General features: G+C 46.3%; 1 protein-coding gene across 4 annotated transcripts in view; it reads left to right on the top strand.

Annotated features, from left to right (window-relative positions):
• The window catches only part of LOC106583026 (prickle-like protein 2), a 114,976-nt gene extending 102,571 nt beyond the window's left edge, over positions 1-12,405 (top strand). For all 4 annotated transcript variants that reach the window (XM_045705234.2, XM_014166766.3, XM_014166768.3 and 1 more), the window contains 6 exons: positions 278-391; positions 759-896; positions 2,397-2,600; positions 6,892-7,078; positions 9,756-10,604; positions 10,865-12,405. In XM_045705234.2, coding sequence (XP_045561190.1) covers positions 278-391; positions 759-896; positions 2,397-2,600; positions 6,892-7,078; positions 9,756-10,604; positions 10,865-11,790 — 2,418 coding nt within the window. In that variant the 3' untranslated portion in view covers positions 11,791-12,405. The remainder of the gene's footprint in view (positions 1-277; positions 392-758; positions 897-2,396; positions 2,601-6,891; positions 7,079-9,755; positions 10,605-10,864) is intronic.
• The last annotated feature ends 3,944 nt before the right edge of the window (positions 12,406-16,349 follow it).

A 16,349-nucleotide genomic window follows, 5' to 3' on the forward strand; every position in this document is an offset into this window, starting at 1 on the left:
GGGTTTCAAGTGGTAGTAACCACTTTTGGTTAATAAATGATTCCATATGTGTTATTTCATAGAGTTGATGCCTTCATTATTATTCTACAATGTATAAAATAATAAAAATAAATAAGAACACTTGAATGAGTAGGTGTGTCCAAACTTTTGACATTTTCTTCCTTACTCATATAGCCTACAGGGTTCCAATACATGTTAATTTGCCACTTATGGGCCAATCTCTGTACCATGTCACTAGTGGTAGTGGTCTGACCAGCCCTGGTCTCTCTCCCATCAGGTTCATCACTACTACAGCTCCCTGCCCGAGGACAAGGTTCCCTATGTGAACAGCCCAGGAGAGAAGCACCGCATCAAACAGCTCCTCCATCAGCTGCCCCCCCACGACAATGAGGTGAGACCCTTATCCCTCCTCCCGTCTGCCCCCCGGGCACCCTTATCCCTCCTCCCGTCTGCCCCCCGGGCACCCTTATCCCTCCTCCCGTCTGCCCCCCGGGCACCCTTATCCCTCCTCCCGTCTGCCCCCCGGGCACCCTTATCCCTCCTCCCGTCTGCCCCCCGGGCACCCTTATCCCTCCTCCCGTCTGCCCCCCGGGCACCCTTATCCCTCCTCCCGTCTGCCCCCCGGGCACACACATATTGGGAAGGGGGCATTTGTCACCGTGACATCTTAACTCTCTAGTGTCTCTAACTCTGGATCATTTGTGTTTGTCTCTGCAGCCCTTTATTACATGTTGAATCATCTCTGTGTGTTTTTCCAGGTGCGTTACTGTAACACTTTGGACGATGAAGAGAAGAGGGAGCTCAAACTCTTCAGTAACCAACGGAAACGGGAGAATCTGGGCCGCGGCAATGTGAGACCATTTCCCGTGACGATGACTGGAGCGATCTGTGAGCAGGTACAGTAACTCCGGTGGGAATGGGATTGGTTCACACACAGGCGCTCACACGAGAAGGGCAGAGGTAGGACAGACACACGGTAGAAGTTATACAGGGGTGGCCATAGTTGGATGGATATGATAGAAATACGCGTATAGCCATCGCTCACACGAAAAAACACATTACAAAAGTGATCAAAGAAAATACGGTATAGGCGAAGGACTCGCCTTTCTTTTATGGTAGAATCTGACAGTGACATTTGTCTTTTATTGTGATTCACCCCGTGAAGAACTCAGCTGACATTTTAAAAGAAGCTGATAAAATGGAGCCTCACATTCAAGTCATGACCCAGCCTCTCAACTGTGGTAGATTTGCCTGTCTGCCTGTCTGTGCTTTCCCTCATCTCTCCCAGTAGCTTGGCCAGAACAGATGTCACACTGACACACTGATGGCTTATAGGATCCTTGATGCTGTGTTTTTGATCCTAACTCTTCACCTTATGTTATACTGTGCCTTGGAACGTACATTCCAGATTCGATCTCCTGAAGGTACATCGCAGTCTAGATAAACAAATCTTGATGTTGCTTTAGTCTACACATTGTTTTCATTCAGAAACACACTCAGCCCCCAGTCATTCCCTTACTGACCTGAGGCAGTGCTCTGTTATGCTTATGCCCTGTTTGGATCCATGTTTTACTCACTGTGTTTCTTGCTAAGCAGACAACCACAGGAGTGAGTGTGTGAGGAAACAGGATGTTCTAAGGGTGTGTATTGATTGAATACCCTCCCCTGGCTGACCTCTATGCGTAACAGGTCTGTGTGCCAGTTAGATCATCTGATTCTCTTCTCTCCTTTTCTGTCTCTGTCCCACCCCTCTAAATGTCCCTCTGTCTCCTTCACACTCTTCCCCTCCCTACCATCTCTCAACGTCTCGCCCCCTCATTCCCACTCCCTGTACCTTTCTCCTCTTCAAATCTTCCTCTCCCTGCTTCCTTTTTCTCTTCTCTACCATCTCTCTCTCTCTCTCTCTCTCTCTCTCTCTCTCTCTCTCTCTCTCTCTCTCTCCTCTGCCATCTCTCCTCTGCCATCTCTCTCTCTTTGCCATCTCTCTACCATCTCTCTCTCTCTACCATCTCTCTCTCTCTCTCCTCTACCATCTCTCTCTCTCTCTCTCCTCTACCATCTCTCTCTCTCTCTCTCTCCTCTGCCATCTCTCTCTCTTTACCATCTCTCTCTCTACCATCTCTCTCTCTACCATCTCTCTCTCTCTACCATCTCTCTCTCTCTCTCTCTCTCTCTCTCTCTCTCTCTCTCTCCTCTACCATCTCTCTCTCTCTCTCTCTCTCTCCTCTACCATCTCTCTCTCTCTCTCTCTCTCCTCTACCATCTCTCTCTCTCTCTCTCTCTCCTCTACCATCTCTCTCTCTCTCTCTCTCTCCTCTACCATCTCTCTCCTCTACCATCTCTCTCTCTCTCCTCTACCATCTCTCTCCTCTACCATCTCTCTCTCTATCTCCCAGTGTGGAGGGCAGATAAACGGAGGTGACATTGCAGTGTTTGCATCGCGGGCGGGCCACGGCGTGTGTTGGCACCCTGGCTGCTTCGTGTGCAGCATGTGTGATGAGCTGCTGGTGGACCTCATCTACTTCTACCAGGAAGGGAAGATCTACTGTGGTCGGCACCACGCAGAGAGACTCAAACCACGCTGCTCCGCCTGCGACGAGGTAGGAATAGACCCTGCTAAACACACACACACACACAAATCACATTGTATTGGTCACATGCGCTGAATACAACAGGTGTAGACTTTACAGTGAAATGTTTACTTATGAGCCCATTCCCAAAAGTGCAGAGTTAAAAAGTAAGACAAATATTTGCTAAATTAAAAAAATCAATAGTAACACAAAACAATAGCGATGCTATATAAACTCAGCAAAAAAAAGAAATGACCCTTTTTCAGGACCCTGTCTTTCAAAGATAATTTGTAAAAATCCAAATAACTTCACAGATCTTCATTGTAAAGGGTTTAAACACTGTTTCCCATGCTTGTTCAATGACCATAAACAATGAATGAATATGCACCTGTGGAACGGTCGTTAAGACACTAACGGCTTACAGACTGTAGGCAATTAAGGTTACAGTTATGAAAACCTAGGACACTAAAGAGGCCTTTCTACTGACTCTGAAAAACACCAAAAGAAAGATGCCCAGGGTCCCTGCTCATCTGCGTGAACGTGCCTTAGGCATGCTGCAAGGAGGCATGAGGACTGCAGATGTGTCCAGGGCAATAAATTGCAATGTCAATACTGTGAGACGCCTAAGACATCGCTACAGGGAGACAGGACGGACAGCTGATCGTCCTCCCAGTGGCAGACCACGTGTAACAACGCCCGCACAGGATCCGAACATCACACCTGTGGAACAGGTACAGGATGGCAACAACAACTGCCTGAGTTACACCAGGAACGCACAATCCCTCCATCAGTGCTCAGACTGTCCGCAATAGGCTGAGAGAGGCTGGACTGAGGGCTTGTAGGCCTGTTGTAAGGCAGATCCTCAACAGCCATCACTGACATCAATGTCGCCTATTGGCACAAATCCACCGTCGCTGGACCAGACAGGACTGGCAAAAAGTGCTCTTCACTGACAAGTCGCGATTTTGTCTCACCAGGGGTGATGGTCGGATTTGCGTTCATCGTCGAAGGAATGAGCGTTACACCGGGGCCTGTACTCTGGAGCGGGATCGATTTGGAGGTGGAGGATCCGTCATGGTCTGGGGTGGTGTGTTACAGGGAAGACATCCTCCTCCCTCATGTGGTACCTTTCCTGCAGGCTCATCCTGACATGACTCTCCAGCATGACAATGCCACCAGCCGTACTGCTCGTTCTGTGCGTGATTTCCTGCAAGACATGAATGTCAGTGTTCTGCCATGGCCAGCGAAGAGCCAGGATCTCAATCCCATTGAGCACGTCTGGGACCTGTTGGATTGGATGGTGAGGGCTAGGGCCATTCCCCCCAGAAATGTCCGGGAACTTGCAGGTGCCTTGGTGGAAGAGTGGGGTAACATCTCACAGCAAGAACTGGCAACTCTGGTTCAGTCCATGAGGAGGAGATGCACTGCAGTACTTAATGCAGCTGGTGGCCACACCAGATACTGACTGTTACTTTTGATTTTGACGCCCCCTTTGTTCAGGGACAGATTATTCCATTTCTGTTAGTCACATGACTGTGGAACTTGTTCAGTTTATGTCTCAGTTGTTGAATTTTGTTATGTTCATACAAATATTTACACATGTTAAGTTTGCTGAAAATAAACGCAGTTGACAGTGAGAGGACGTTCCTTTTTTTGCTGAATTTACAAGGAGCACCAGAACAGTGTCAATGTGCAGGGGTACGAAGTAGTTGAGGTAATACAGTATGTAGGGGTAAAAGTGACTAGGCAATCAGGATAGAGTAGCAGCAGTGTGTGTGTGCGGGGCATCAGTGTGAGTGTTGCAGTGTCGGTGTGTCAGTGTATGAGTGTAGTGTGTATGAGTGTAGTGTGTATGAGTGTAGTGTGTATGAGTGTAGTGTGTATGAGTGTAGTGTGTATGGGTGTAGTGTGTGTGAGTGTCAGTGTAGTGTGTGTGTGTCAGTGTAGTGAGTGTCGGAGTGTCAGTGTAGTATGTGTGAGTGTCAGTGTAGTGTGTGTGTGAGTGTCAGTGTAGTGTGTATGAGTGTCGGAGTGTCAGTGTAGTGTGTATGAGTGTCGGAGTGTCAGTGTAGTGTGTATGAGTGTCGGAGTGTCAGTGTAGTGTGTATGAGTGTGTGGGTAGAGTCTAGTGAGTGTGCATAGAGTCAGTGCAAAACAATTTCATATGAATGAATAAATAAATTAGGTGGTCAATGTAAATAGTCCTGTTGGCCATTTGATGAACTGTTCAGCAGGCTTATTGCCTGGGAGTAGAAGCTGTTTAAGTGCCTTTTGGTTCCAGACTTGGCGCTCCAGTACCTCATGTTGTGCGGAAGCAGAGAGAACAGTCTATGACTTGGGTGACTGGAGTCTTTGACAATTTTTAGGGCCTTCCTCTGACACCGCCTGGTAAAGAGGTCCTGGATGGCAGGGAGTTCGGCCCCAGTGATGTACTGGGCCATACGCACTACCCTCTGTAGCACCTTACAGCCGGATGCCGAGCAGTTGCCATACCAAACGGTGATGCAGCCCGTCAAGATGCTCTTAATGGTGCAGCTGTGTAACTTTTTGAGGATCTGAGGGCCCATGCCAAATCTTTTCAGCCTCCTGAGGGGGAAGAGGCATTGTCGTGCCCTCTTCACGACTATGTTGGTGTGTTTGGACCATGATAGGTCCTTACTGATGTGGACACAGAGGAACTTGAAGCTCTCAACCCGCTCCACGACAGCTCGTCGATGTGAATGGGGGCGTGTTCGGTCCTCCGTTTCCTGTCGTCCACAATAAGCGCCTTTTGTCTTGCCCACGTTGAGGGAGAGGTTGTTGTCCTGGCACCACACTTCCAGGTCTCTGAGCTCCCTATAGGCTGTCTCATTGTTGTCGGTGATCAGGCCTGCCACTGTCGTCATCAGGAAACTTAATGATGGTGTTAGTTGTCCGCAGCCACACAGTCGTGGGTGAACAAAGCATGTGTGTCCATGTATACTGCTGATACAACCATATACGCATCAGCAACCACAGCTAATGAAGTCACTGAAACCCTTAACAAAGAGTTGCAGTCTGTTTTGGAATGGGTGGCTAGTAATAAACTGGTCCTAAACATCTCTAAAACTAAGAGCATTGTATTTGGTACAAATCATTCCATAAGTTGTAGACCTCAGCTGAATCTGGTAATGAATGGTGTGGCTGTTGAACAAGTTGAGGAGACTAAATTACTTGGTGTTACCTTAGATTGTAAACTGTCATGGTCAAAACCTATCGATTCAATGTTTGGAAAGAGGTCTTGCTTTTTTGACACCACACTCCAAGAAGCAAGTCCTGTAGGCTCTAGTTTTATCTTATTTTGATTATTGTCCAGTCATATGGTCAAGCGCAGCAAGAAAAACTGCATCTGGCCCAGAACAGAGCCGCACGTCTTCATTGTAATCAGAGGTATAATATTAGTACAATGCATGTCATTCTCTCTTGGCTTAGAGTTGAGGAAAGACTGACTGTGTCACTTCTTGGTTTTATAAGAAACGTGTTGGAAATTCCAAATTGATTGCATAGTTATCTTACACACAGCACTGACACACACACTTACCCCACCAGGGGCCTTTTCAGAGTCCCCCGGTCCAGAACAAATTACGTACAGTATTATACAGGGCCATGAGTGCATGTAACTCTCTTTCCATCTCATATAGCGCAAGTGAACAGCAAACCTGGTTTAAAAAAAATCGAATAAAGCAACACTTGAAGTCGTCACAGCACAACACCTCTCCCCATGTGACCTACTTGTTGTGTGTTTGTACTGACATGTATGTGGAACTGATAGATGCAAACACACTGCATGTTAATGTTTTTAAATATATGTCAATTGTAAAGTTTTTCGTTATGTGCCGGACCCCAGTAATCCTCTCTGAGACTCAAACATGTCTAGGCCTTCCCATACTCATCCACATTTATAACAGAAGTACAACAAATAGTATATTGACTACTATAAGGGCTAGCGACACTAACTGCCATGCGAAACAGTAGATGATTTCAACATAGGCCTCCTCTGTTTTCCTATCATGTGTCTTGAAATACACTGCTATAACATGGGAATAATTAAACATTGATTTTCAGTAGATCTCCATACACATGATCCCAAAGATGGGACAGAGTTGACGGTGTAATACAGTTGGACAGTGTCTGTCAGTATGGGGGAGGGATAGAGAGAGGGCTACAGTAGCAGGCAGCCAGGCCTTTGAGTCTTTGTCCTGTCATTCTCTGTAATAGGATGAGCAGGGCCTTGCCTCAGAGAAAAGCAGCATGATAAATGATACAGTCCTCATCCCTCTCTCTTCCCTCTCTCCGTCTGTAGATCATCTTTGCGGACGAGTGCACGGAGGCGGAGGGCAGGCACTGGCACATGAAGCACTTCTGCTGTTTCGAGTGTGAGACGGTGCTGGGCGGCCAGCGGTACATCATGAAGGAGGGCCGGCCCTACTGCTGCAGCTGTTTCGAGTCCCTCTACGCCGAGTACTGTGACTCCTGTGGGGAACACATCGGTACGCCACGCACCAACCCCATCCACCAGAGCCAACGCAGGGCCCTAGATCCAACAACACGAGCCCTAATCTAGAGAGCCAGAGCACTGGCATACGTCAAGCAAGACAAATAGGACTCTATTTCAGCTGCAAGATTTCAGTAATGTTAAGAAGAACAGAGGAATGACCTGGATTTAGCTTGGAGAAACATTTCAGGGAGAAATATGCATGGCTGCAAAGATGACATGCTTTTAGTAGAATTTAACCGTGTCTATGATTTAACGCAACACTGGCATGCAGATACCTCACGGCACGGATACAAGTAGCGTCTTTTAAAACAGACTAGATGAGCTCAACAGCGTTTTCACCAAGGGGAAAAAGATCAGTGCGTGAACAATTTCAAATGTATTCATTAGATATACATTTTCTTAAGGTCCTTTGCTGTACGTTAACCAAACCCGTTCTGAGCAGGACGACTTGTCACAGGGTAAACCTAGCACCTTATCACCAGTGGGGCCAGTGCCACCTCTGTGCTTTCCTCTCAGTCCAGAGAGCCGCTTGCTTATCCCTCAACAGGATCCCCAGCTGTGATCTGGCACGGCCCTCAGCAAACAGACATGCAGCTCTGTAATTATTTGTTATACAGGATACAGAAAGTATTTGAGTAATACTGATTATAAATTGAAACCATCAGAAACCATTTGAAACCAGATGGCAGCCATTACCCGAGGACTGTTCTCCCCGGCAACTGCAAACATTCTTAAAATGCAATGCATGTTACATAATGAGTTTACCCCTAAACTCAGCTAAGTGTTGTAGCCCCAGGGCCTTTCTTCACTCAGGTTTACTTAGAACTTCCAACTCATTTCCTATTAAAATGGAGTTGGAACATTTTCCAGTTTATGGACGATATCTATATCTTTTGATAAGGGAGTTCTCCCTCTAGAGTATTTAGCTGATATTTTGTATTTGATTAGCCTTAATTTGCCTTATTTCCACAGTGATTAGTCTTGATGGTTCTCTGTTGCAGGCATTGACTCATTACAGAGCAAAAGAGTAAAGATTGTGTCCTTTCCATAAACATTTTGTCTTATACAGTGGGGGGGGGGAGTGTATTTGATCCCCTGCTGATTTTGTACGTTTGCCCACTTACAAAGAAATGATCAGTCTATAATTTTAATAGTAGGTTTACAAAAAAATCCAGAAAAACGCATGTCAAAAATGTTATAAAATGATTTACATTTTAATGAGGGAAATAAGTATCTGACCCCTCTGCAAAACATGACTTAGTACTTGGTGGCAAAACTCTTGTTGGCAATCAGAGGTCAGACGATTCTTGTAGTTGGCCACCAGGTTTGCACACATCTCAGGAGGGATTTTGTCCCACTCCTCTTTGCAGATCTTCTCCAAGTCATTAAGGTTTCAAGGCTGACGTTTGGCAACTCAAACCTTCAGCTCCCTCCACAGATTTTCTATGGGATTAAGGTCTGGAGACTGGCTAGGCCACTCCAGGACCTTAATGTGCTTCTTCTTGAGCCACTCCTTTGTTGCCTTGGCCGTGTGTTTTGGCTCATTGTCATGCTAGAATACACATCCACGACCCATTTTCAATGCCCTGGCTGAGGGAAGGATGTTCTCACCCAAGATATGACGGTACATGGCCCTGTCCATCGTCCCTTTGATGCAGTGAAGTTGTCCTGTCCCCTTAGCAGAAAAACACCCCCAAAGCATAATGTTTCCACCTCCATGTTTGATGGTGGAGATGGTGTTCTTGGGGTCATAGGCAGCATTCCTCCTCCTCCAAACACGGCGAGTTGAGTTGATGTCAAAGAGCTCCATTTTGGTCTCATCTGACCACAACACTTTCACCCAGTTGTCCTCTGAGTCATTCAGATGTTCATTGGCAAACTTCAGATGGGCATGTATATGTATTCTTAAGCAGGGGGACCTTGCGGGTGCTGCAGGATTTCAGTCCTTCACAGCGTAGTGTGTTACCAATTGTTTTCTTGGTGACTATGGTCCCAGCTGCCTTGAGATCATTGACAAGATCCTCCCGTGTAGTTCTGGGCTGATTCCTCACCATTCTCATGATCATTGCAACTCTACGAGGTGAGATCTTGCATGGAGCCCCAGGCTGAGGGATATTGACAGTTCTTTTGTGTTTCTTCCATTTGCGAATAATCGCACCAAATGTTGTCACCTTCTCACCAAGCTGCTTGGCGATGGTCTTGTAGCCCATTCCAGCCTTGTGTAGGTCTACAATCTTGTCCCTGACATCCTTGGAGAGCTCTTTGGTCTTGGCCATGGTGGAGAGTTTGGAATCTGATTGATTGATTGCTTCTGTGGACAGGTGTCTTTTTTACAGGTAACAAGCTGCAGTTAGAAACACTCCCTTTAAGAGTGTGCTCCTAATCTCAGCTCGTTACCTGTATAAAAGACACCTGGGAGCAAGAAATCTTTCTGATTGATAGGGGGTCAAATACTTATTTCCCTCATTAAAATGCAAATCAATTTATAACATTTCTGGCATGCGTTTTTCTGGATATTTTTGTTGTTATTCTGTCTCTCACTGTTCAAATAAACCTACCATTAAAATTATAGACTGATCCTTTCTTTGTCAGTGGGCAAACGTACAAAATCAGCAGGGGATCAAATACTTTTTTCCCCCACTGTAACTGTTTTTCCCTCTGTCCCTCAGGCATTGACCAGGGCCAGATGACATATGACGGTCAACACTGGCACGCCACAGAGGGCTGTTTCTGCTGTGCCCGCTGTAAGAGCTCCCTCTTAGGTCACCCCTTCCTGCCCAAACATGGACAGATCTTCTGCTCGCGCTCCTGCAGCCTGGGGGAGCAGCCTAACGGGTCAGACTCCTCAGACTCCGCCTTCCAGAGCGCACGCTCCACTCGAGAGTCCCGCCGCAGCTCCAAGGCTGGAAAGAACGGGGGCCAGGCGGGGAGGTGTCCAGGTGAGGTGGACCCTCTCTCCTTACAGATGGACCTGCTGAGTCTGTCCAGCCAGACGCCCAGTTTGACCCGCGAGCCGCCCGCATGGCAGAGCCAGGGACAGGGGGGTGACACGTGCCCCTACGAGGGCCGATCAGACCCCACAGCAACACCCACCCCACTCCATCTGCTCAGCCAATGCAACGTCAGGACTGCATATAACTCCACCTCCCCTGGGCAGGGCAACCAACCAAACCACAGGTCCAAGGAGACGGGTGTCACCAAGAGGCCGCCCATCTCAGCCCTGAAAGGTCGCTCTATGAATGAGAACTGGTTCCATCAGGGTTCAGAGGACTACTACCCCCCCAAACTGAAACCCCAGCAAAGCTTTGACGTACCCCACGGCTTGTCCTACCACAACGGCTTCTCTGACAAGCGTTCGGTCAGTCTGCATGTGTTCCAGAGGGACAGGGAGGTGGGGCTTCCCCAGCGGGGGCGCAGCAGGAACCCCATCAGCGCACTTAGCTTCACGGAGCAGCTCACTCCCCTAGAGCAGACACCCAGGGGTTCCATGGAGTCACTGGCCCTATCCAACGCTACAGGTAACTCTTCCAAATTCACCATGGAGGGAAGATTAATTCATGTGATTGTATTTGAAGCAATATATTTAACTGCTTAGGACATTTATTTCTCACAGAATACTGCAACCGATCCAGAGCTAATTACATACTGTATGCCTTTCTCATAAGAGTGTAATGTCTATTATGTCAATGGTTATGAGATTTATTGACGTAATAAGGATAACAATGAGGATAACTGATGAAGTTAACCACTGACTAACCCGCCTGTTGTTTCTCTGAAGGAACGTCAGCAGACGGAGGAGGGAAGCGCCAGGAGCACCTGTCTCGTTTCTCCATGCCAGACCTGAGCAAAGACTCTGGCATGAACGTGTCAGAGAAGAGCAACATGGGCACCCTCAACTCCTCAGTCCAGTTCCACAGCTCTGACTCCATGCACAGCCTCACCTCAGGCCAGCCCTACATGGAGCTGGAGCCCCCAGTGCAGGTGCAGTACCCTCTGCAGTACTGTGAGCCCCCAGGCCTGGGGATGGTGGGCATGAGCCACCTGCCAGCCGGCTTCACCTACCAGGAGGAGGACAGGGTCAGCCTGGTGAGCAGCGCCAACGCTGCCCGCCTCCCGCCCATCAGCGAGCGCACGCGGAGACGAGGAGAGGGCCCGGGCATGCCTGCCCCTGAAGACACCCCTCAGCGCCGGAGACACAATCACCACCGCTCCCGTCGCTCCAGACGCTCCCGCTCGGAGAACGCCCTGCACCTGGCCGCTGAGCGCAGGGAGAGGCCCCAGCTGAGAGTCAGAGAGGACTATGACCAGTTTCCCCCTCCGCGGGGCGCTAGGGACTCATTTGGGAGTGCAGGGGGGAGGTGCAGGGGGCCGGAGCCATTCAGGCAGTGCCCTCGCACCACCTCTGACCTCACCCTGCAGAAGCCCAGTGCCCACCGCCGTCTCGCCGGGCCCTACTCCTGGGACGACTACGAGGATGAGGACGAGTGGTGCTCCACCTGCTCTTCATCGTCTGAGTCGGAGGACGAGGGCTACTTCCTGGGAGAGCCAATTCCTAGGCCCGTGCAGCTGAGGTACCTGAGCAGCCAGGAGCTCCTCCACAAGTACAGCTCCACAGGGGTGGGCGGACCACACCAAATGAGCGGCAGAGGGGGACAGCTGCACACCCGCAAACGCCGGAAAAGCAAGAACTGCATAATCTCTTAAAATTCGCATCATGGGAAGAGTCAAGAGAATGTGCCCTCCCTCCCCAGTATACACTAACATAGTTCATCTGTTCAGAAAAGAGAAACAAACACTCTTCTGAAGTTGTTGAGTATTGTGAGGTTGACAGTGTTTTGATATGCAGTTGGGTAAACCGTTGACAGCACAAATGTTTTGCATGTTTATCCATTTAATGTTTCAGAACAAGTTATCCTGATTATTGATTATTTTTCTCTGACTCTCACACTGCACTCTGCTCGTCTGTCACCATATTTATCAAAGCCAACGTGCGATCGTAATAATAATGTAATTTCCATGCAGCAACAGTAAGGTACAGACAATTCAGTAAGGTCCAGCTTTTTCATGCAATGTGATTTAGGTATATACCATTGTACTCAAGTTCATAGGCTGTACTGTATATAAGTAAATGAATGAATAAAATCACTAAATTAAGGAAGCAATGTAAATACTATGTAAATGAGGTCCCACATATTTTTATATTTTGTATGGATAGAATCATTTATGTATTGAATATCTATAATGTAGGAATAGAAAATGCATGCCTGTAATGTGTTGATGTGGTCCTGCATTGGAATAAAATAGTATTTCAGACAGAGATTGACAGGTGTCTGTTCCCTCACTAGAGACTGCTGTGTTCTTGTGATAATTTGTCTGACAGTGAACAGTCACCCTCTCCATTTGCTCAACACACGAATGAATGAAAACATGGCAAAAGCGCTGATTAAAAAGTCACCCCTCAGTAAATGTCATTCCCCCATGAGGTCATGAAGTGATACAAATACTGTGACTATTGGGCCTTTGTGGCACTGTTTGCAAACAGATGTCTGTGAGCTGTAACTGAGCTAATCGTAAACCCAGATAATGTGCTGCTGATGCAGCTCTATGGATTAACGCATGAATAACTATATGGATGGGATTCAAATGGGCTTTACTGAAGCACCATTTGTAGTAAACAAGCAATCTCCTCAATTAATACAGCCTTTATATCCAAAACTACAGGAGTAGTTAACTTCTCTCGTCGTTTTAATTCTCTACATTTACACTTAGACAAGAGCTCCAGGTCAAGTTTGTGTTTGAAAGGTGAAGTAACAGGGCTCTAAATTGGCTTGTGTCTGATGTCCATGTGGTCAGAGGATTACAGTAGCTAAGTCTCTAGCACCCGTAAACTGGGTGGACTCCAGTCCACACCCTCCCTTCTACTGCAGGTCTCAAAACCAGGTATTTAACTACACACACTAGATTAAAAGTGAGTGAAGACCAATCCCACTGGGCACAGACGTCAGTTCAATGTCTAGTTTTGATTTACATTCGGTTGAGTTGTCAACTAACCTGAAATCATCAAAACAATCACAATGTCATTGGATTTAGGTAAAAATGTGGGTGAAAAAAAGACCAAATGCCCTTACGCGGATTACTTTTTGCAAATCCAATTCATTTTCCACATTGGTTCAACGTCGTCATATTGATTTTGGGGGTTTGAAATGATGTGGAAACAACGTTGATTCAATCAGTTTTTGCCCAGGGGGATGCTACTGACATGTTGGGTGAATTAGTGTGTTTATGTGGGTTTCTTTAGATGGCATGTCTTCCAGTGTTCATATATACTTTGCGGTGGTCAGGAGTCCTCATTTTGTTGTCTGTTATGACCAAAACAGCTGCACTAACAGACACATTACTGCCCTGACAACTGAGCGATTTTGTATTTTTTTTTTTTGCCTTTTTTACTGGGCCCCTAGGCCGCTGGTTACTGGGCCCCTAGGCCGCTGGTTACTGGGCCCCTAGGCCGCTGGTTACTGGGCCCCTAGGCTGCTGGTTACTGGGCCCCTAGGCCGCTGGTTACTGGGCCCCTAGGCCGCTGGTTACTGGGCCCCTAGGCCGCTGGTTACTGGGCCCCTAGGCCGCTGGTTACTGGGCCCCTAGGCCGCTGGTTACTGGGCCCCTAGGCCGCTGGTGTCATGTCCAGATTTGTCTTGTTTTCTGTATTTCTCAGTTATCAAATTAATTACTAAACTGAATTTTTAAGCCCACGTTATATCATAATTGTTTGTAAAAAGATTTGTCAGCTGTATTTTACAGAGGGGGCACACTGACTGGACTAGGTGCAGGAGGAGGAGGAGGAGAGAGTAGAGTGACACACACATAACGTTTGATTTGATTTGAGCTGCCGGTGATGGGTAGGAGGTTTGTTTGTAAATGAATGTGATCAAGCTATGTAGCCTATTGATTCCTTCTTGATGAATAAATAAATCACAAATGTTTTGTTGTTTCTCTGTAAAACTAGCCACCTAGCAATTTTATGAAGTTGGCTTTAGCTAGCCAGCTAGATATGTTCCCAATCTCCCAACATCATAACTAGCCGCCAAGCTATTTCAGGCTATCAATCAAGTTAGAGTAGCTTGTCTAACTATCTTAGCTGGCATGCCTGCTAGCAAGGTTGCTAGACTTTAGAAAAGCAAGCAATTACTAAATGTACTCAAACTCACATTCATTTCAATCTTTTACCTAGATTTTACCAGAAAAGCATAGTTTCTTTACTTGGTTTAAATGACAATTGAACAGGTAAAGAGATATGCTTAGGTCACCTATGCAGAAAAATAGACATACTTATTTACATATAATTAGGCATAATGATTATGGCTCTAGATTTCAGGAAGAAGCTGTTTCAGGTGTTTGAAAAATGCAAAAACCTCTCTGGACCACCCCGCCTCCATAATCACATACTTCTTGCCCCCAATAAAATAATGGATGCATGACGCCCCTGCTGCCACTGCCTAAGTCATACCTGCAGAGATGCACATTGTCACTGCATCATTGTTTCCAAAGTAATGAGTCTTGGAAAAGAAAGCTAAAAAGCCTCCTCTATCTCCAGTCATCTGCGTATTGATCTAACTGAACACATGGCTTCCAATTCAAGGGCAGCAGAAACTAATTTCAAACTCATCAGAGCACAGTCTTACTTCATCCACCCAACCCATATATTCATTCACATATTAATGAATTGAATTCTTCTCAGACCTGCAGGGCATTTCCCAAGGACGGAGGGGTTGTACTGTCAGTCAGTGTGTCGATTGTTTGGCACTGAGAGAAAGTCTGTGGGTTTTCCATGTGTTTAACTAAAGCAGAGCTAAGATGCTGTCAGAAGTGCTACAGATTGTGGCCATATGCTTTCTGGGCTGCACCATAGAGGATAATCCCTGAGTTGTGTTGATGCAGGACGGTGACAGTGGTCTGGTCCACTGGGGACTGGCTGACTCCGGGCAGAATACACCCACTGGAGAGACCACACATCTCTGTGGATGGATAAACTCACTCAACCCAGTATGATCAATGACTTGTATCTAGACCCATATATTTATTCAAAATATATGGCTCTAGTTAGTGGTTCTAACATGTTATTTGTCTTACTGAATGTCGTGGTCCATGTCATATTTACACAGTACACTCTTATGGGAATGCGGTTTGGATACTTCTATAAGTGTTTATCATATAGTGTTTGTATGGGGGCTTGTAAAAAGCACGGTATGTGTCAAAAGTATGTAACATCCAAAGCATGCCAATTTGAGAAAAGCTTGTCTTTCAATTTGCATATTAATTGTAGAATTAAGTTGATCCTGCCCAAGCTAATGACTATTACATATTTCAAATGAAGCTAAAGTACTCAAGGCCAACAAAGAGAGTGAAAAGAAGTCTAGCACTTCAGTTTTGTGATAGACCACCTGTTACTGTGGAAACTGCTAACCAAGGTATATATATCTGTTATGTCTGTTTATGCTTCTGACTGGCAGTCTCTTGTTTTCAGTTTAGGGCTCATGAAGAGCATTCAGATTACTATAAATAGAATGTCTTTAGAATGTGACAGCCAATTAACCAATGTTCCTCACATTCCACTGGCCCAGGCATGCACGGCACTCAGGGTCATGTGACAACGCTAAAGTTAGAAGACAGAGGTCTTCATTGGATGAAACACAGAGAGAGTCTGAATCCCAGAGCTTGTTCCTGGATCATGACTATGACTGTTAACACTACCACATTGCCCAGCGATGCACACAGAACACATCTTTCTATTCTAGTGCGTCAGAGACGGTTCTGTTCTGAGAACACTAAGCTGTGTCTTGGTTAACTATGAGGTATGCACATGGGATGGTGGTCAGATGGACAGCTGAGACATAAAGATGGAGAACTCTCCTGTCTCTGCTGAGATCCCAGAGGCAGAAAGTACTGAATGTGTTTACGCACTTGAGTGTCCTTAAAATAATGACTTTAATAATTCACAATAATTACTTTTTATAATTCGTTAACATATACAGTACCAGTCAAACGTTTGGTCACACCCACTCATTCAAGGGTTTTTCTTTATTTTTACTATTTTCTACATTAGAATAATAGTGAAGACATGAAAACTATGAAATAACACATGGAATCATGTAGTAACCAAAAAAGTGTTAAACAAATCTAAATATATTCTATATTTTAGATTCTTCAAAGTAGCCACCCTTTGCCTTGATGACAGACCAAATTATAGATTTCCACAGGTCTAATGT

The sequence above is a fragment of the Salmo salar genome, chromosome 22 (assembly GCF_965601325.2).
Source record: "Salmo salar chromosome 22, fSalSal1, whole genome shotgun sequence".
Taxonomy (NCBI): domain Eukaryota; kingdom Metazoa; phylum Chordata; class Actinopteri; order Salmoniformes; family Salmonidae; genus Salmo; species Salmo salar.